The sequence below is a fragment of the Ostrinia nubilalis genome, chromosome 6 (assembly GCF_963855985.1).
Source record: "Ostrinia nubilalis chromosome 6, ilOstNubi1.1, whole genome shotgun sequence".
NCBI classification, from domain to species: domain Eukaryota; kingdom Metazoa; phylum Arthropoda; class Insecta; order Lepidoptera; family Crambidae; genus Ostrinia; species Ostrinia nubilalis.
In genome coordinates, this window is record NC_087093.1 from 16059002 (window position 1) to 16081790 (window position 22789).

The following is a 22789-nucleotide window of genomic DNA, read 5'->3' on the forward strand; positions in this document are numbered from 1 at the left end:
AAAATTAGAAATTGTTTTACTTAAACAGTATTGTAAACCACTTTATCATTATAGGTATTTAACAAAACACCATAGTTAATTTGTTAACACAGAAAAAAGCTCTAATAAGACCGAAATAATCTCGTAGACTCGTAGTCAAAGTTTCGCGTAGCTCGTAGCGCCGTAGCGGGCGTTCGCTACGGAGGCTGTGTTGAGACTGCGGCGCTACCAGAGATCGCGGGTTGAGGTCACTTGATCACTGAGCAACTTTCTTAATATGTGATCGGTGGCAGGTAATATATGTAGTTTAAAATAATAACACTGACTTTAGTTTCATCAGTTTGTTGCGGCGCTTCTTCTCAGCACTTGCTAAATGTTGGTCTCGAAGCGCTGGTAGGGTAAAAAGATTATGAGACATGTCTCTACACGTTCATGCTCTTAAGGAGCCTCTGCTCCTTAAGAGCAAAATATTTGTAAGTACTATTTATTAGTCTAAACAAATAAAGAAATTTTGACTTTGACTTTGATCATCCTCAGCTGAATCATAATGGTGATGTACTCGCGTAGCTAGTTACCTGCTATAGTCATTGTACCAACAAAGGTATAAAACTAAGTCCTGCTTCCTTGACTTGAAGTTTAACAGCAAATGAACAGCGATGTTAAAAATGTATTAATTCAAGTCATACGAGATACGACGCGGAAACAAACCAAAAACGTAATTTACACCCATTTATTTCCGTTTGACCATCTGTTACATTTTTGGGTATGAATTTATAATGGCATCACCCATCGCTTCGCACTCGACAATGGTTTCTGAAAATGTCCCAAAATTATATTGTGGTCAACTACGAAAGGCATTTAAAATTCAGCGCAAACGACTTCTATTTGAATTAATTTCCAACCAGGTTTGAGTGTTCTGCCGCGAATTTGTGTAACTTTTGCATAATAAGGCTTTACACATTACATTTCGCAAAAAGGGAGGAAACCTTTTTGGATTATAATAAAATTACTTGTGGTTTTTTCAGGCTTTGCATTTTTCTGGTGTGAATATTAGGATTTTGAGCGAATTGCTATTTTGAATTGAATGTAGAATTTTATAAAACTTATGCTAAGATACTCATGTATCTACCTTCCAGCATCAAGTAATCGATACTATTCTAAGTAAATTATACAATTTTGTTGAGATTCTCAGTAGTTCAGTAGGGCTGCAGTATCTGGATTCAAATCTGAATTAGCTATCACTCAGTTGTAGTGAGTAAAAATTAACTTTTTTTTATCCACAACGAGGAAGCTCTTGGCCTGTACTCACCTGATGGTAAGTGACGATCAGGCCGAAGGTAGAAGCGAGCTTCACCCGGAATCCTCAACCACGGAGGAACTGGTGTATTTTATAGGATCTGGATCTTATAGGATCTGGATATAGGATCTCTTCATAGGTTTGGTTAGAACATTGCAGACTCATCCTCAATTAATTCAATGAGACTTACATATTTGAGCCGTTTGGAGTTGAAACTCTGGGCCCGTGGGGACCAAGCGCCCACAAACTGTTTCGTAAGATATCTCAGCGCTTAGTTGAGACATCTTACGATACAAAGGCTGGCCTTTACCTTGGCCAACGTATCAGCCTTGCCATCCAGCGTGGCAATGTGGCCAGCCTTTTGGGCACCTTCCCCCAAGGTAGCGATTTAGATGAAATTTTTTATTTATAAAGCTTGTAGGTATACATAATTTTAATTTTTACCCTTTTTTATTTAGTTATAGTTTAGTTTAGTAGTTATTTGTTACCATTTTGTTGTATATATGTATGTATAGATTATTGTTAGATTTGAATAAAAACTTACTAACTTCTTTACTATAAAAAAAAAAAAAAATCAAAAAGGAATTTTGATAGCATGTTTCGGAGAGCAAATCATATCAAATAACTATGGTAAAATCGTTAAACAAGAAATCAAGTTTAAATAAAAATGCGTATTTATTATGTCCTGATAAGTTTTGAGTTTTTGTTTTAATTCTTTTTCAGTATTTTTGTATGTTATAAATCTTATATGTTTTTTTACAGATTTCGTAATCCAGATGGAGTATTTTGATGGTAAGTGCGAATTAATACTTTTTATCCCCATACATTAACTCATATTAACGTCTTAAGTTACCAATATTACCTGAGTACTATTTTGCGCCAAGATGGACTGGCAGTTTTTCAAAAGAATATTACTTAGATTAATGAATATTATTAACAGGGTACTTTTTTCAACTAAGGTTCCTATTTATTTGTTTTATAAAAATCATGAATTTGTTTTATGAGACCAAGCTCTGATAATGGCGTCATTTGTTTTTTTTTTAGCACAGTGCCTCATATTATTATTGTTTCTCATCTGTTCCCTAAAGCCTCTGATCCCTTGATAAAGGAAAAAGCTTAGAATACAAAGTTCTTATTTAATTGATTTGAAGCACACCGAATACCTAATAGTCCAGTCATTTAAGCTTAAATTAGGTAAGAATCTCGGAATTCGAGATACCCAGCTGTAAGTCTGTAAATACTTGTATATTGACACCCTAAAAGTTGTCTCAAAACCTACATATGGTAGGGTGTAAGCAACTATTAAATTTTAAGGTCAAAGGTCACAAAAATCGCTTTTTTTGGAAATATCTCATTTCCTATGGGTTTTTTGCTATTTGTATTTATTATCAATATTGTAGAATACAAAATTCTCTACAAATTTTGTTCAAAAAAATTTTTTATACGGTGAACCGTTTTCGAGATAGAGGGCGGCCGCTAGTACTTATAATAAATCTGTAGAGGTCAATTCTGTACATGAAATATATTTTCAAAATAACTATCAGGGGGTGATTAGTGATCGATACTGATGCCAAAAATGCAATCAGTAAAATTTTTGTCTGTCTGTCTGTCCGTCTGTATGTTCCTTATAGAAACAAAAACTACTCGACGGATTTTAACGAAACTTGGTACAATTATTCTTCATACTCCTGGGCAGGTTATAGTATACTTAGGAATTCCCACGGGAACAGGAATTAGCGGGAAAATCCTTTTGTATGAAAAATCTAAACGCTTAATGGAAGTTAGACGCTTGAAATTTGGCATGTAGGTACCTTAGTAAAAGTAAACAACAAGGAATTCCCGAAATTCCCACGGGAATTAGCGGGAAAATCCTTTTGTATGAAAAATCTAAACCGCTTAAGTTGACCTGAAGTGATGCAGTGACCGCGCGCTTTCCGCACTCTATCTCGAAAACGGTTCACCGTATAAAAAAAAATATACAAAATTTGTAGAGAATTTTGTATTATACAATATTGATAATAAATACAAATAGCAAAAAACCCATAGGAAATGAGATATTTCTAAAAAAAGCGCAAAAAAAACCGATTTTTGTGACCGTTGACCTTGAAATTTAATAGTTGCTTACACCCTACCATATGTAGGTTTTGAGACAACTTTTAGGGTGTCAATGTACACGTATTTACAGACTTACAGCTGGGTATCTCGAATTCCGAGGTGAACTTACTATAATGACTGGACTATAACCCAAAGGACTGCGAAATGCAACATGCAAAGTGCAACAAAATAATATGACTTGAAAGTACGATTGCTTACTGATCTTAGAAAATGATACTCATAAGTTCAGTCTTTATTATTGCGACAATGTTGACGTGCTATCGTTTGTTGTTAGTTTAGTTTTAGAACCTTTTAATTGTAAATATGCAATTTGCTGTGCAGTTACTATTGCTTTATAAATACTTACAAAAATAAGACTGCCCACGTTATAAACAAACTGTGTGTATACTACTCAATTTCCATTCGACGTCTAAACGCCTTGCAGCTTGCCTAGTCAGCAGTTTCGAATTTTGTGTGCTTGGTGGACGATTCCATGCACTTTTAGGGCTGCTTCTATACTTATGTCGTAGGCCGCTAATCCCGCATTCGGGTCAGGATAGGTATCCCGGAAACATTAACATTCTTCAACTGTCGGCTTACCGCAATCGGTATCACGCGGCATTTTTACTCGCCCATAATGGGGTCTTAGCATAAATTGTTTCGGGAATCCTACAGCAACATTTTATGTAAGAATAGATTCAGAAAGTTTTTTGTATTAGAGAGTTTTAAGAGGTAAGTATTATAATGTACCAATAGTTATAAATTCTTCTGTATGAAACACACAAACACTATTTATTGCCTATGTCAAACCAATAATTATAATAACTCTCCTTCTGAAAAAAGGAACTCGCCTTTACAGAAAAAATACTTAACGCTGTGAATGGGGATCAATTTACTAATTATTTTTTAAATGCAAAAAAATTGCAATTTATCTAATCCTAATTTATGAGGTACTGAACTGCTAACTTTGTAATTCAAAATTTTTGTTGTAAAACAATATTTTACTTGTTATTTTATTTCTATCCAGGCATAAATAATAACTTACTTAATGACCACGAAATTTAATATCATTTAAATCAAATCAAATCTTAAAAGTTTATTAAGTAGGTACATAGGCCTTTTCCAGGGCGCTTATTACACGTCCGAAATATAGCTTGCAAATCCCAAACCCAATCCTTTCTTAAGATAACTCTTAATAACAAGCACCTAACTTCGACACTCACTCTCTTCAACTTGTAACAACTAGTTTGTAGTCTAACTTAACGTATTGCAATTAGCGACCGCTCGAAACAAATAACGATCGGACTAGTCGATGTGAACTAAATAATATTCCGTTACAACTAGAAACTAGGACCATCGTAGTAATTAATGCTCTAGTCAACGCGAGATCGGACTAGTTACTCGCTCAAAACTGTAGCGCGCCCTCGATGTATCAGTGTGCCTACCATGAGTTTACGTTAGGTGTGCTAGCTAGCGACTGCGTAAAAAAATGACATTTAAATGTATGACATATTGTGCAGCGCCCCTAGCGGCTACTTTCAAGAAATAAAATCTTCATAGAATTTTTTGACGTATTCGCTAGCGAGCTCACCTAACGTAAACTCATGGTAGGCACACTGGTGGAATATAAGGGAATGAATTGGGACGTGGAACGCGGGTTTCATTTGAGCCAAAGCATACTAACGGATTCTAAATACCAAGTTGTTGATGAGGTATTTGGCTGGAGTGGTTTTGACTATAAAATTATAGTATAAGATCCCGCTATACAACGACCTTCACCGAGATGCTTATTTGATGAAACATTTATTTTATATTCAATTTAACATGTCAATAATTATATTGCTTAAGGGTTGCCTAATAAATTTCAGTCCAGGATATGATTAATTAATAATTAAAAATAGATATTTTTTTAAATATTTCATCGGTTTGACTATTAAACAAACTCCATACCAATCGAAAGTATGAAGCCCGTAGAATATGCAAACGTTAGGTTGCCTATTCTTTTCCAGTCATAACTCTCGGGTTGCCAGGTATAAACAGGTAAATTGATAGAGCATTTTGCACCGGTCTGATAATTTAATCAAATTTAAATGAAAATAAAGATTATTTCATTATGAACACGGTGGTATAGGGTTGCCTGCGAAAAATCAGTCCTGAATGACGGTTGTCGAATTTTGTAAAGTGAAATTAAAACTGAAAGGTGACATTTTTCGAGTAGTTGGCAACATTTGGGAAAGACGAGTTGTATGAGGCGTTTGTGTGTCTTGTCAAAAGGTATCGCTTGGGTGAAGAAATTTCTCCAGTGTTGCCATGCTTTGGGAGATTCGGTCCAAAAATGTCGAAAGTGGAAATAACGACTTCCGGTCAAAAATTTGGATGACGCCTCCTGCAAAAGGGTCGTGCAAATGATATTTGACCATTTTCATCTCGATCACCTGGCAACACTGGCAGCTACGGGGAAAAGTATTTTTTTTTCGACATGGGTGTCTTTAAAGTTAAGGACGGACAGAAGGAGATATGGCAGAAAACATCCAAAAATGGGGTTTGGTCGGTTATACGACCCAAATTATGGGAAAAATCCGAAAATTCAGAAAATCAAGATGGCGACCGAGTGAGCGGCCATTTTGTAAAAAGTTTCAGATTTCTGATTTTTAAAATTCATTTTTTTGGCAGTTTTCAACATTTGGGAAAGTCGAGTTGTACAGAGCGATTACGTAGTTTGCTGAGGAGTATCGTTTGGAAAAACAACATTTTCCAGTGTTGCTATACTTTGAAAGATTTGGTCAAAACATATAAAAAATGGAAATAACGACTTTTGGTCCAAAATTTGGCTGACGCCTCCTGCAAATAGGTCAAACTAATGACATTTGACTATTTTTATCTCGATTACCTGGCAACACTGGCAGTTACGGGGCCACAAAATTTTGGGACGTTTTAAGGAATTGTTTCACGGGATTGGTTTAAGTTAGAAAAAAAGTAAAAATGGGTTTCGGCGCGGAAAATGGTCTAGATTAAGCGAAAAATGCAATAAGTATGGCAACACTGGAAAATGTTGTTTTTCCAAACGATACTCCTCAGCAAACTACGTAATCGCTCTGTACAACTCGACTTTCCCAAATGTTGCCAACTGCCAAAAAAATTAATTTGAACAATCAGAAATCTGAAACTTTTTACAAAATGGCCATCACTCGGTCGCCATCTTGATTTTCTGAATTTTCGGATTTTTCCCATAATTTGGGTCGTATAACTGACCAAACCCCATTTTTGGATTTTTTCTGCCATATCTCCTTCTGTCCGTCCTTAACTTTAAAGACACCCATGTCGAAAAAAAAAACTTTTCCCCGTAGCTGCCAGTGTTGCCAGGTGATCGAGATGAAAATGGTCAAATATCATTTGCACGACCCTTTTGCAGGAGGCGTCATCCAAATTTTTGACCGGAAGTCGTTATTTCCACTTTCGACATTTTTGGACCAAATCTCCCAAAGCATGGCAACACTGGAGAAATTTCTTCACCCAAGCGATACCTTTTGACAAGACACACAAACGCCTCATACAACTCGTCTTTCCCAAATGTTGCCAACTACTCGAAAAATGTCACCTTTCAGTTTTTATTTCACTTTACAAAATTCGACAACCGTCATTCAGGACTGATTTTTCGCAGGCAACCCTATACCACCGTGTTCATAATGAAATAATCTTTATTTTCATTTAAATTTGATTAAATTATCAGACCGGTGCAAAATGCTCTATCAATTTACCTGTTTATACCTGGCAACCCGAGAGTTATGACTGGAAAAGAATAGGCAACCTAACGTTTGCATATTCTATGGGCTTCATACTTTCGATTGGTATGGAGTTTGTTTAATAGTCAAACCGATGAAATATTTAAAAAAATATCTATTTTTAATTATTAATTAATCATACCCTGGACTGAAATTTATTAGGCAACCCTTAAGCAATATAATTATTGACATGTTAAATTGAATATAAAATATGTTTCATCAAATAAGCATCTCGGTAAAGGTCGTTGTATAGCGGGATCTTAGACTATTAGTCAATTTTTTAAACATAACAGCTACACTATTTGTTAGTAGGTACATTGTCTGCTTTATTTTATTGCCATTATCTACACTGCAAAGTAATTCAATTTTAAATTAAATAGGGATGGACGTCATCACATTTACAAATATCTTTTCATCAATATCATCATTATCAGGTCATTTAGTCTCCACAGGAGAATGACATTCTCTAATTTACCAGAGGCAAATGGAGGATGCGGCCTACACTCCCCACTACAAATATCTTATTTAATTAATTGTAATACAGGTGATTTTGCAACAAATTATGTGATTTTGCAACAAATTATGTGCTTTTGGTATTATTTATTTATTGCACAGAAGACGGCACAGCAAGGTTAACGCTGTAGCATCTTTATGAAAGAGGTGCTGCTATTTAGCAATAAAATATAGTCGACAGTTACGAGATCGAATCAGAAATGAGGAGATCCGTAAACAAACTAAAGTCGCTGACATAGCCCGATGGATTAGCAAACTGAAGTGGCAGTGGGCAGGGCACATAGTACGCAGAACTGACGGCCGATGAAGCAGCAAGGTTCTGGAGTGGAGGCCGCGTACCGGAAAACGCAGCGTGGGACGTCCACCCACAAGGTGGACCGACGACATCATAAAGGTAGCAGGAAAACGCTGGACGCAGGCCGCTATCAACCGGATAACATGGAAAGCATTGGGGAAGGCCTATGTTCAGCAGTGGACGTCCTATGAGGCGTCCTAGGCTGAGATGATGATGATGATGAAGACAGTACAGCTTATGAAAATGAAGAAACGCAGCGTCATAAACTGCAATACCTCGCCGTATGAGCTCCATAATATCAATTTGTCTACATCTGTGAGCGCAAGTTAGCTAACAAGCGCTAAGCCAGTCGGCTACGTCGCTGTGTTTGACGTGGTTCCACTGATAATGAGTTCTTTGTTGGTTACAGACAATCCAAAGGTCTTATTAATAGGTTTTATAGTTCACTAGCGGCCGCCCGCCACACTAACAACCGGTCCGTATGGACATTTTGACACCTGCACATTCCAACCGTTGAGCGTTTTTTCGCATTGACTACCCAGTCCCTGAATGCCTTTGAGTTTTATATATTTAGACGAGCTTTATATAATATAGATTACTTACATTACTCCATACTCTTAACCCTTACCTAGGCGCATTAAAAAAATCACACAATTAGGCGCATGGGGTCTTGAGTGACCCCAAACAAATATTGGGAAAGGAGTGTCAAAAAGAAATAAAATGAAATGTATTTTATGGTAATTAATAAAGTTCTTTAATATAATTAACTTTAAGGAACAAAAACATTACTGGAACATTATATCTATTAAAAAAATAAAAAAATATAACCCTTCTCTCAAAACTATTTTTTTGGCATGGCCGAGATCAACTTAAAAAATAATAACTAATCAGTCTCATCAGCGGAGTTTTCTGTTCTGCATCCGACACAATAAACTCTCGAGTGCTGCTGACAAATAAATTTATGACATTTAAAGCATTTTGTTGGCAGTTTTTTGTCGTTTTTTCTAGGACATGATGAACAGCGCCCGCGCTTAGCTGTCGATTGTTGGACCGTCTCGTCCACATCATGACCTCTGATGGAAGTGCATCACGATCTCTTCCGAACTTTTCCTTTATTTTATCTATATACAAATTGGTATTTGTGACCAAAAGTTCAATAACCACACTGTCAAAGAACAATTGAAATCATTCAAGGGGAGATTTGGCGTTCTTTGCATACTCTTTGACTCCTGGTAAGTGAAGAATAATATTTTGTGCTCGGGTCCTTACTGCGTTAGATGGTGGTACTTTAGACCATTTCACTTTCGGGCCATTTCTGTGAGTATGTCGAGATAAAAAAAAGTTACCTTCCGATGGTTCAGGGCTGTCTTGAATATCTTCGGACTCTTCAATTTCGCTTTCTGAATCATGAGCTCTATCAATAGCAGCAGTATTTACCGTTTCGTCTTCCGAATCCGAACCAGCTACATCTTGCTCTTCATCAGACACTTCTTCCAGTTATTGCAAATTTGTCTTTCGTTAGACATTTCAAATCGGTAAAAAACTGAAAAAAAAAGGAAAAAGACTCAAAATAAACACAAAATCACATAAAACAATTACGTAGTATATAAACACATACATACACACAAAAATAATTAACAATATACTCATATAAACTAAAAGAAAACATAATAGTTAAAACTTACCTCCTCCAAAAAATGTAACGTAACTGGTCGCATGGGGTCAGCCCTCTAGACAGCAGCAATACGTGCGCGCGCGTTGATATTTTGGACGCGACTAATTTGCGTACCCCGTGGGGAGTGAGGAAGCTAGAAAGAGCGCGAGCGCGCTCTAATCACTGTAAAACATTTTTTTTTTAATTTGGAGTCGCCTTGACCCCATGCGCCTAATTAAGGGTTAAGTTTTGTATTTACTCGAATTTTGTGTGACGATGATAGAGCCAAAGCGCACGATGCGTTGCGGCGCCGCACCGCAAATATTTCTACGTACCGCGCGGCAGTGCTCGTATGCCCGCCCCAGATATTTTCTATTGAAGACGACGCAGCGACACCACTCCGACGTCGCACCAATCGCCGTAACGCATCGTTTTGGTTCTCATAATCTCACTCATAGTGTCGGTTTTATTTTATGTAATTTCACAACAGTTGGTAGGTAGGTACGTGGATATTTTAAAAAATGCTATAATATTTACCTATAAAGTTTATTAGTAAAAAAAAATAGGTCGTTTGTAAATGACACTCAAGTCTACTTGCAACAAGATACTAAGCAGGGACAGCACGAGGCTGTACAACCATTAATTGACTGCACTAACACCAGATTAGACGTAAGACTGGGAAGCTGAATAATGGGCCACAGCTACTATAAATCGCTCCACGTGCCCGCCAGCTCACTTTGAACAGGCTTACTCGCATAAGATAGTAGCGTCGTGTTTGTAAAAAATCTACATAATTATACAGGATGTTTAGTGGAAGGTTAGACAAACTCGTAACTAGCTATCCACTCATTATATAGATCTGAAATTTATTTTATTTGACTAACGACGTATTCGATATTAGTATCAAATAAAAAAAGCGGTTGAAAACACGTGAGAAAAAAAATTGAAGCAGTTTTCAGGTCAAATTTCGGAAAAAAATAAATAAAAACAAAAATGTCAATTAACCTTTAACTATGGACGTGAAAAAATAATCACACTCCCATGGACGTCGGGTCTCACAGGCCCCTATCTAAAATTCTTCATAATTTCATAACTGAACCAATTTGAATTTATCAAAGAGTTGATATATATCTAATAACTATTAATAAAGGATCTAGTAGTAAATGTCATTAATTTTTAATCATTATTTAATTATTTTTTGCAAATTTAAAAAACATAGACATTTTTCAGTGTTAATTAGTGATGATGACACAGAAAACCTGTTAATAGTTATTAGTTAAATTACTTACTTTAGGTATGCTAACTATAAATAAACATTCTGTCAGCAAAATTTTATTTATGTAACAAAATTGTCAACCTTTACCTTTATCAACATTGTTTTGGTGTAATTATTTATAATATCTGTTTAATAAGCACTAACTTACATAATAAGTATGGATACCTAAAACACAGGCAAACATTTTTGCTTAGTTTAGGTATACTACCTTAATTAAAATATTGTTAATAACCAAATAATTTCATAGCCCCATTTAAGTTTCTTGTATTTAGGCTAAGTCTTTATTCAATAAATTTATCTTATCTTATCTTATCTTAATTGACTTGGCATCACATATAGGCTCCTTGATAACAGTCGATTAATAATAAATCAAACTAATATTTTTTTCCTTGCTAATTATTAACTATGTAACATAAAAACATAAACAGAATTTCTGAAAGACATAAAATAAACATTTTGACAAGGGTTAAACTTACTAAAATTATAAACAGTGGCCTAGAACACTAAAGACAAATTATCTCTACAGGCATGTGTCATCTTTCTTTGAGAGCTTTGATGGGCAAAATGTACATCATTCAGAATCGGAATCTGCAGCAATGGTGCCTTCTAAGACATCTAAACTCAAAAGAAGGATCGTCTATAAGTAAAACCTTACTTCTGGAATGTTACTTAGATAGTTGGGCTAATAATATAGCTGATGTACTCAGATACTTTCTGCCAGTATGTATTCTTAAACAAGAACAATTTACAACATATTATAATGATAAAATATAAAAAAAATATGGTTGACAAGTCACATCCATACAAATATGTTTGTATGGAAATTATAGTAATCGGGTCTCCCAGACCCCGATAAAATTTTGGATGGTTATTACTCACGTAATAAGTGCCGGAAGACGCGATTTTATGCCTTCTCGGTCCAAACACAGTTAAAACTGAAGCTACTGAGATGGTCGAGAGCAGCACGTGGCGGGAAGGTGTTTAAACCGAGAAATTGACAAGGGGGGTGGGCCTCTGAGACCCGACGTCCATAGTTAAAGGTTAAAATAAAAGTAGCCCACTTAGGGACCAATGGCCGAACTTGTATTCTTACCTATACACCCACAAAGTTTGTCTAATCCCTCGCAAAACACCCTGTATAGAAATTAACATGTGGCATCGTATAGCTGTATTTTTTTTAAAATTGGTAATTATTATAGTTATTTTTCTGTGGTACCTATGTAGAGTTGTGCAAACACTGAAATAATAAATTAAAATTCAACAGTCAACGGGAACAGTTTTCATTAAGTGCAGCCAACTAATTAATTATTTGTATTGAATTATTGTTCCATTTTCTTCCCGAAACTTTAAATTTTTGACGAATTTCAATATCTAATTACTACTTGTGACATATCATTGGAAAGAAGATAAACTAGAGATGTTTTTAAGATCATTGGCCATCCACTATCACCTATATTTAGATTATTAGGTAGTAAAGTAAACATTTCGGTAAACACACGTTAAGGGGCTAAGGGCCACGTAAATGATTTACGAGTACAACGTTAACGGTCATCACGTTAACGACTCCAATATGTTACGCATCAAATTCACATTACGCCTTTTCTTAGGAAACCGCAAGCTTCGTAAGTACCTACCTGACATTTTGTATTTTTGCCCAAGGCTATACTTTTCAGATATGTTTTGGTCAAATGGTATATAAATACTGTAAACGTTGCATATTTGTTCCTATCTATCATAGTTCTTACCACAAGATGTTATGAAAATTCAAAAACGAAACGTCTCATTAATTTATAGGTACATTGAGCTTCTTGTACCAGAAGTTAATTTTCTAGTGAAACTATGCTACTTTATTCAATTCTATAATACATTTACAAAAAACTTTAAAAATTACTTCAACAAAATTAATTAATATTATTTTTTCTCTGCAGATGTTTAGGGACTTACCAAGAAAAAATAATTTTAATTCTAAGTTTCCCAAAAATCTTTTCTGACGGATGGTAACCGACTTTGATCATTTGCGGCATGTTAGTGCCAAAAGCAGTAGAGTAGACCAGCGGTTCCCGGATGGTGGTCCGCGGAACCCTGGGGTTCCGTGGAAAGGCCGCAAGGGTTCCGTAAAAAATATTATCCCACGTTTCGTAACCGACGTTGTTCGCTCGCTCCGACTTGTTTACGCACAAGGGAGGGGCAGGGCGTGCGGGCGGAGTAGTACGGGGGTTCCGCTAGGAAAAGTATAATCAATTAGGGTTCCTTGGCAAAAAAAAATTGGGAAACCCTGGAGTAGAACACTGACTTACTTGGCCGAAAGTTGGGTTGGGCTATTAATCAATATGGACAATAGGACATTTATGAAAGTCCGCACATTGGTATCGGCCAATTCGTCACACAAATTAGAATCGGGCCCAACTATCGGCCGATTAAAAGTCTGAAGCCTGTGGGGTGTCACACTATTTACCTATGTAAGTAAGTACATTCAAGTAAAACAAACAATTGCCAAATGTTTATTATTTAGGTTTCCCATACTTATTTACAAAAACAACATCTTCGATAACAGGTCAAAAAGGATCTAAATGAGATTGTAACGTCGAAAAGCAAAAATCATTATCAACCTTCCAACAAAGGCATATTTCCTCAATTGATTTATAAGGTTATTTAATAACTTCATTTGTTATAAATACGCTATACATTCAAAATCTGAGGTGGAATTGTGTAAAGCAGTTCATAACGTACGATTATTCTGTCAAACGGTTAACTAACTTTATCTTACGTTATGAACTGTCAAATGATTACGATTGCTTTACACAATTCCACCACTGATGCAGAAATTCTGAATGTGACTTCTTTAATAGCTTCTTAATTATTTATTACTTTCGTTTTCAGACTGATTATTTCACTCTACGTGGGTAAATTTCGTTCTCTTTAATTATAAGAGACGACAGAAGATACTGTCTCACACCCTTAAAGAATATCTTGATGTACTCATCCCAGTCTATGTCATTTGGGTCGCAAGGGAATTTGGCTTTATCAGCATCGGACAAAGAAGCGTAGAGTTCCCTTGATCGGTCGTTCTTGAACACCCAGTTGTTAAGCTGGAAGTTGTCGTAGGCCGATCTAGTTGTCAGAACTCTTTTCAAGAGTTTCACGTGCCTGCAAATTAAATGAAGATTTTTAAGCTATCTATGTCTACAGGGTGTTCGGTAAATGGGTTTATGAGCCGACACTAGCCCTTGTTAACTCGAAAATTATCAAAAATCGCGGAACATACACGGGAGTGATTCGGATAGCCCTACTGTTGCTCTACCTCTGGACTTTAGCTTACACAAATTTTTGGGACACCCTGTATAAATTCTTGTAAAACTCATAAAACTAATTTTATTTTAGCAAGTAGGCTTTTAAAAAGCACTTTCATACGTCACAGTATTAACCCTACCACTGCTTCGGGACAATAAATGGCTAAAGCCTGGTCCGTGAGCACGTAGAATTTTGTCCAATGACCTCAAGCTACCCATCCTTATCGCTCGCGCGTAATTATATTGCTGTCGCCACTGTGCGACGCGCGCCCGAAGTGAGTGTGCGAGCGCGACAGCAACATAATTACGCGCGAGCGATAAGGATGGGTATCATCATTGGACAAAATTCTACGTGCTCACGGACCAGGCTTTAGTGCTGAGAAGAAGCAGATAAAGTTACTTACCTTGGATTTTTGCCTTTGATTCGAAGCATGAGATCGGCTGTATAAGCTGGTATCTTCATTCTCAGTAGCGTCAACAATTTGTACTTAATTTCGGATTCCGTATTAGTAAAATGTGGTTTTCTCTCATCTAAAATTATTTTTGAAATATTTTATTTAATCACATTTCTACAAACAGATACAAGAGGCCTATTATACGACCCGTAAAGAAGGATACATGTTTCATTATTGCAGCTAAATGTGACATGTGAAACGTTGCTAGAATTGTTATGGTATTGAGTCTTATAATAGGTTCGGCTTCAACCTCTCAGAACATAAAGAAGGTAATGTTTAAAACATTTGTAAAAAAAAACAGGTTGAATATTAAATTTTTCCACGGGTCCATAGAAAAAACTTCTCGTAAATTAGAAGATAGTATGCTGTGTCATCAAAATAACAATAAAATTAATACTCACAATAACCAAATTTCATATTTTCGCGGATGAAACCTTCGTGAAAATTCCTCCAAAGAATCGGATTTGATCCAGACGAAGTACTATTGTAAACCGGTACAATCCCGTTTTCGCTGCAAATAAAATTATTAATGAATTATTTTTGGAACCAAAAATCAAATTTAAAAAAAAGGATAAAGGTGTGCTATCAAATTACTAGCATCCTCTATACAAACGTATGATACATATTTCTGTTGCAAAACAACGCTAATTACTACTATCCAATTACAATCGAAGCAGCAAAGTAAAGTTTTATTAATATTTTCTGGCGTTAAGAGTCGCATATTTTTTAAATAACTTCAAAAATAGAATTTTCTAAGGTGGTAATCGAACCCCAGAGATGGTGAGAGCAGTCGCCCGATAAACGAAAGGTCGTGGTTTCGATTCCCACCTTAGGCAGTTCGAATTTTTCAAGTTATTTACTAAATGCTAAGAAATTTTAATAACTGTTAATTTGCTGATCACATACCTCGTATATCTAGCTCCAGCAACAATGGTACAGTTGGAAACATAATCCACGGGTATCGCGTCGAAGACGTTCGTTTTATTGCCAATGAAGTAGTGGTTGAGTCCTCTGGCCACGTCAAAGGATACTCCTGTGACACTGTACCAGTTGTCCAGCCAACCAGGCACTGGGTCTCTGTATGTCGAATTAACTGAAAATAAAACAAACCTGTTTCAAATATTCGCGAATCGTCTCGTTCCCACGGCTGCAACTCCTGTGTAGCCAAGATCTACGGCTTGACCGCCAATAAAAACGCAACCAGTGAAGCTCAAGTTTGTCCCGGGGGAAAGTTAAACTGTCATTGGACTCGCAACAAAATTAATAAGAAGAACATAAGAGGAGTTCGAAGTTATCAATTGTTATCGCAGTCTCATGTGACCGTTTAGGGTTTGATGTGAAGTAAAGTATTTTTTTTATGTAAAAAGTACTTTAATCATAATAATGTAAAGAAAAAAAATTACCAACTGATGGCCGTACGATGGTTGTCGGAACTACAGGGTCTGTTGCAATGTAATTTTCCGCCAAACATTTCGTAAACGTGTATGTAGATGGATGTTTCCCTGAAACATATTTTTAAATCATTTTAATAAAACACTTATAACACTGTCTTAATTAATTAGACTATTGTTAGACGAATGTAAATGAATGTCAGCCTAAAGGCTCCACCTGCAAGGTGGACTAACGACCTCATAAAGGTAGCAGCAAGGTGCTGGATGCAAGCCGCTACCAACCGGTCATTATGGAAAGTATAAGGGGAGGCTGATGTTCAATAGTGGACGCGGCGCTTCTTCTCAGCACTTGCCAAATGTTTGTCTCGAAGCGCTGGTAGGGCAAAAAAAGCATGAAACATGTATAGGCTCCTTAAGAGCATTTGACGATTTGCAAGTACTAATTTAATTAGTCTAAACAAATAAAGATAATTTTGATTTTGGACGTCCTGTGTCCTGCAATGATGATGATGTTGGTGATGAAGCGTTAATATAAAACTTACCGATATATTTCATAGTTTTTTTAACATCATTTGGATACTTTTTCATAAATTCGTATATCTCTTCAACCTTCGCGGGGGCGGGATAGACTTTTTCTTCTAAAGTATCGTACATGGTCTGACTGAATGCCGTTGATATGTAAACGAAATTCTGAAACAAAAAGATTTTCATAGCAGAATATTTTTATTTGTCTCCATCATTGGGCTTGTCTGATACCTACCATCTTAATCATTACTGCATAATAATTGTTATCTGCCTTGTGGCTCCAGCAGAGTAGAATGGGACCACTTGAACTTACAACTTTATTTACATACTTACTTATCAGATAGCAATCATCATCGTCATTATCATGAGGTCATTTTGTCTCCACTGCAGGAGAACCACCCTCTCTAGGTTTAATATAAACCAGGGGCTAATATAGGAATTAGCTTATCAGCCTGGCTGACGTTAGATAATAATAAAATCCCTTAGTCGATTCGACATCCATGGGATGTGGGGTGGACTTATTTTGCTCCTCCAAAAACCACACGACCAAACACCTATCCCCAAACTAAGATGTTTTTTGTATGCTATTGCTCAAGAATCCTTAAGCTCAGTATTCTATTCCCTATCCTGTCAACTTACTTCACATTTCTTCATTCCTTTGCAAAGGTCGACTATCCTTCGGGTGCCTTCGAAGTTGATATTCATAGCAACTTCCAAGGGCTCATTGAACTTGACAGTGGCAGCTGAGTGGAAGACCACTGATACCTTGAAATGAAAACTTTTTTAGTACCACTACACACAAAACAAGCCTTCTAAAATGATGCTGAAAACGCCTTTTAGATTCAAAAGTAAAAGTGCTTTTTAAAAGCCTATTTGCAAAAATAAATTAGTTTTATGAGTTTTTTTAATGGTGAATTTTAATAAGGTTTGTGACACCGCTTGTTGTTGTTGTTGTTGATAACATTACAGCTAAGTTTAGATCATTACGACAGTAGGATTGCGTGCGCAGACAATGGAACAAGAAATTGTATCCGTTAACCGACATATGTACACAACATTGTTTTGCTATCTTCATTTTTCTTCTATCGTGTGGGCTATAACATTAAGGTCATAACCCTACTAGGTTTTAATGCTGGCTGCACACTATCGTCCAACAGTCCAACTCTAGCCGTCATAAGTCGATCCAATCGTCTACACCACGTTCCAACTACGAGTATGAATGGCGGATTGTGTCAAATAAACACGATCAACCTCTCTAAAAGTTGAAAGGTTGGACAAACATATTGGAGTGTTGGACGGTAGTGTGAAGTTGCCATTAGCGTCTCCCCACAACGATGTAACATTTCTGTAGGTAAAGTACATACTGTAAGTGACTCCAAAGTCATACTATTTTTCCAAATTACAGGTTTCATATTTGCTGAGTTATGCCAACTGATATTTTAATTCGTGCCCACTTTTATGTATATTTACCTGATCTCTGAGGGTCTGCTCATCCTTAGAACTGATTCCCAACTTGGGCAAACATATATCGCCAATGATCGGTACTATTTTGTCAAATACTTGCGGCTTTGTATTTCTTACTTTTCCAAAAATCTTAAACAAAAAACTTACGTCAAAACACATACGTCATTAATTACTAATTAAAATTAATTAGTAATTCAAAATTATAATGAACTGTCATGTTCTTTCAACGGTTAAAGGTTTTAAAGGTTAGTTTACACTGAAAATAAGGCATCCTTGAAGTTTTGTTATCAAAATACGTTTCGTATAATAAAATCTTTAAGTTTCATGACAAATACAAAATCTACGAAACTAGCGTCAAGTCTTTCGTTATCGCGGTGCGCCTTCATTTAATAACTGTAAATACAACATAAAAATATTGTCTACATTTGTTTTTATTGTGCACTATTTAGCTTGATTTTTTATTATTTTCGTTTAGAGAACAAATAGCGTGCGGGAAAAATTCGTGTAAGGCAATAAAATGAAAAATTTAATAGTTTATCGAAATAAATCAAATAAATAAATAAAAATAACTTACAGGGTTCTTAACCATATGTTTAACCCTATTTTCGATGCTTTCGCCTTTCTTTTCACGAATTAATATGAATATTTTGTCGATGTCCTCACAATTGCGAAGTAGCGTTTCGATGTAAGCCTGAAAAAGGTGCAAATAATTAAGACTATAAGGTTATGTAACAAAAGGTCAAGCTACTGCACTCAGGAGGATTTGATGAGTGCTACTGACAACGCCACTCTTGTGGCGGAGTTTTGGGCTGACTCTGTGTAGGTTTGTTGTCGACACGAAAAGAAGAATAAGGTTATGTGACCATCACTCCATGTTAAAAAGCAAATAAATTGTTAAAGAACGCAAGGAGTAATGAAAGGAGATCTCTTCTTCCACTCGCACCAAAATTATGATCCAATAGTATTGTAAGCTCTGGTTTAAGCTTTACTATAGAGACGCCTAGAATATAATAGATTAATGCCCGTTTTCACCATCAATCCCTAATATTTAAGTGACCCCTTTGAAAACAAAATTCCTTATGTGTGTTCCCATAGCGGTCACTTAAAAATTATTAGGGATTGATGGTGAAAACAGGCATTAAACTTTCAATATCCTCAGCAATCTAGCATCAGAAAATTTTTAAAGGAACTAGTAAAAAAAGTACACTACCTTTCCAAGAAATCCAGTGCCTCCCGTAATAAATACAGACTTCCCAGCGTAGAAGTCTGACACCGATTGGTTGTTGTCTATGGCTGTTGATCTGGCCCTGAAAAGAATCAGTGGAAGGTAAATGATAACATCCATAACTGACCTCAATATCTATAGCACCTTTTCGAACACTTGGGCTGAGTTGCACCACCTAACTTTGGCCGTAACTATAGTTATCGTTATAACGATAACCGGTTTTTTTTGTATGGATTGTGACAGATTTTCGACGTTTGTCAAAATTAAAGTAAGATGGTGCAACCCAGCCTTAATGAACAAAACATGACAGTGTAATCACTACGTTACTATTACATGAATAGGTAACTGTTTTTTTATTAGGTAGGTACCTAAAGTTTTACTGAACTGTTCTCTACACATCATTTATGACTTCGGTAAGTACCTACTAAACAAAGTCCTTGTTAAAATAAAATAAAGAATCATGGGTCTCAACACGACAAAGTCTTTGTTTTAGGAATAAGTTAAGAATACCCGACTCAAAATCCCGAATACCCAACGAGTAAAGATTACTTTAATCTTGGGCAAAAGTTAAATTGTCATAAAACCGCACCGAAGGATGAAAAGTTGAATGGATGAAAATTTGAGAATTAAGCCAAAATATGGCCACGTTCTTTTGTATAAAAAAAATCTAACCTGCTTAATATAGTCGTCACATTGTAACTTAACTTGAGTGATTTTTTACAACTATTTGTCAACACTAAACCGAAACTAACGGCTTGATTAATTCCGTTAAACATTTTTAAACTGAAAAAATTTCAAATCAAAAGCACCATTGAAGTATCAAAATCACAAGAACAAAAAAACAAATGAGAAAAAAATATGAAGACGCATTTATATTAAACGTTCCAAAGAGCGTATCGCACACAGTGGTAAAAAGCTGCTGAAAAAACTGAAAATTTCTTAGACATCGCATGTCTAGGAAATTTGTTTTTTTTTTTAACTTTCTTTAATTTGATATTTCCAACCAATACTTCAATAACTATTTTCAATACGAGTACTCGTTTTCTATTAATAACTTTATTTCAAGGATAAATCAATTATTTTTTATTAGAATATTTCGACTTTTTTCTATCTATACATATTTCTTAAAATAATTTGTTTCGAAATACTTTAAAGAATAAAGCAGTCTGCTCTGCACCACCTCGGTCTACAAATTTTCCGCAAAACGATCTTGTTACTCGTATACATAGATCAACAAAATGCAGTAGAAATGAAACGATAAAATATATTTTCCAAGTCCTAATGCTTTTCTGCCCACTGTGCGTTTTCCTATCTGAAAACAATGACGGTGTACCTACCTTGGCGTCACCGGACGTGGAATTTCAACTTACTCGTTTACGTTACGGAATCATAGTTACAGAATCATGATGATTGTTGGATTTTTGTCTGTAGTAGCTGAAAGGTCTAAATAACTAAATAGTTAGACTTTGAGCAATCCTCCGTCATCTACATTTTACTTTAAGCTTGACTTTTGGCCTTGTGTGAACCTTCCTTTAGGCACCAATGGCAGATACAGTTAAACACTGTGTAGTTGTAATAAGTGATATTTTCAACAAAAATGGTAACCTTAAGAGTAGGCGCACACCGTTGATTTTTCGTCAGCCGATATTTTAGTCGGGCAGTTGATCAGTATGGGCATGTATGGGAGCACACTACGCCGATTCGATTTGGCCGATTCTTCATACAAATTAAAATCAGGCACAACTATCGGCCAACTAAAAATCAACGGTGTGCGCCTACTCTAAGAGTGCTTGTAATCAATATGCACTGGTTGCACTTGGCCAGTCTGCCGTCTGTCTACCACCAAGCTGTATCTCATGAATTGTGACAGCGAGACAGTTGAAATTTTCACAGACGATGTATTTCTGTTGCTGCTATAACCACAGCTATAACAACAAATACTAAAAACAAAGTAAAATAAATAATTAAGTGGGCTCCATCCATACAACATAATATTGTTTTTTTTTTCCTTAAGTTTTATAGCATACCATAAGTACCTTGCTGCGCGAGTCTGACTCGCACTTGGGCGGCTTTTTCATTCGTTAAATAAAACATCTAAATAATAAAAGATACTATGACGCCTACTAGTCAATACATCAATGTTTTTACAATAAGGTAACGATGTTGTTTTTGATTCATATTCGACCTAAGTATTGTCACATGAAAAATCTATATTATATTAAAATTTCTTAGTGATTAGAGTCGCTTCTCAAACTAAATTTTAATGATAGATCGCCCGGAGTCCTGCCAGCAGGACTTAAAGTACTTCCGGTAGGACGCAAAATTAAAAGATCACAGTTTCGTAAGTATACATTGTACAAATTTCAAATTTACACGAAAAAATAGAGTGTTTCTCTCTCTTTCACCCAATAGTGCCCAATATCGAAAAACGCGACTAACCGTTAGTCGGAGCCCGATGGCGCACGAGTATACACGGGGGCAGCGCGTTCGCGCTCGCGCGACACATTTTGACGCGCCGGGCGTGGAGTCGGCAACATTTTGGCGATAATATTATAATGAATGTGAAGTATTCCAGCCTAATCAAACATTTATAATTTATTTCTTGTTTTTGTTTTTAATTTGTAGTGTATTTGTAAGTGATAGGTGTAATTTCTAATACAAAGTGACGTACCAAAGTAATTAATTTAAAGTTCCTTATTATAGTTCCTATTAGTTAAGTTGAAAGAAGATAAACAAGTTTATAATATATTAAGAAAAGTAAAATACTGGTTAAACAAAATGATTCTACGACATGACTTTTTATTTAATAAACACTAACCAAGTGTTTACTACTTCTGGTGAGGATGAGTTCAAATTTGAAGGTCACCGTACTGCTGGAAGGACCAGCAAGCAAACACGTACAAATTGCGTACTGCGGGCAGGACTTGCGATAATCTTCTGGCAGGACGTTTAGAACAAAAGACCAGTCCTTCCAGAAGAGCTTCCAGCAGGACAAAGCACCGGGCGATCTATAATTAAATAAACAACTTGAAAAAATCGAACTGCCTAAGTCGTGGGTTCAATTCCCGCCCTAGGTAGTTCGATTTTTTCAAGTTGTTTATTTAAAAATCTATGTTCCTGCTGAATAAATATGTATACCTACATAGATCTAGGATGTTTGATTCCTAACAATATTGTATTCAAATTAGAATTATGATAACAGGTTGGTAAAATATTACTGAATTTAAAATATTTAATTTACATTGAAAACTGTGTTAAGGTTGTCCTAAGTTACACACGTCATCGGCACATAGGTACAGTCAGCGTCAAAATTAAATAGGTCGTGACACCCAAAGTGGCCAATAAGTTGACAATACATCATCATCATCATCTCAGCCATAGGACGTCCACTGCTGTAGGTACATAGGCCTCCCCCAATGCTTTCCATGTTACCCGGTGACAATACAACTTTATTCCAATTGTAACAAAGACGTGTTGAGAATTTCTAGGCTACTTGGTGCCACGATCTATTTGAGGCTGTACCATCTAAGTAAATGTTAAAAAAACATC

The 22789-nt window shown here is 36.0% G+C and overlaps 1 protein-coding gene across 1 annotated transcript; it reads right to left on the reverse strand.

Moving 5' to 3' along the window:
- Positions 1 to 13368: 13368 nt before the first annotated feature.
- On the reverse strand, positions 13369 to 20080 carry LOC135072991 (putative fatty acyl-CoA reductase CG5065). Its single transcript, XM_063966991.1, has 11 exons — positions 19913 to 20080; positions 19226 to 19322; positions 18590 to 18706; positions 18022 to 18144; positions 17191 to 17316; positions 16569 to 16716; positions 16039 to 16137; positions 15542 to 15728; positions 15037 to 15146; positions 14585 to 14711; positions 13369 to 14037 (listed from the first exon to the last, which is right to left on the reverse strand). The coding sequence occupies exons 1-11, from the start codon at positions 20014 to 20016 to the stop codon at positions 13776 to 13778; spliced, it is 1500 nt and encodes a 499-aa protein (XP_063823061.1). The 5' UTR covers positions 20017 to 20080; the 3' UTR covers positions 13369 to 13775.
- Between the last annotated feature and the right edge of the window lie 2709 nt (positions 20081 to 22789).

Coding starts and splice junctions, on each gene's coding strand:
- LOC135072991 (XM_063966991.1), bottom strand. CDS start 20,016: ATGTTTAACGGAATTAATCAAGCCGTTAGTTTCGGTTTAGTGTTGACA. Junction 14,712..15,036: donor AAATATGAAATTTGGTTATT/GTGAGTATTAAT, acceptor AAATAATTTTAG/ATGAGAGAAAACCACATTTT. Junction 14,038..14,584: donor ATCAAAGGCAAAAATCCAAG/GTAAGTAACTTT, acceptor TTTAATTTGCAG/GCACGTGAAACTCTTGAAAA.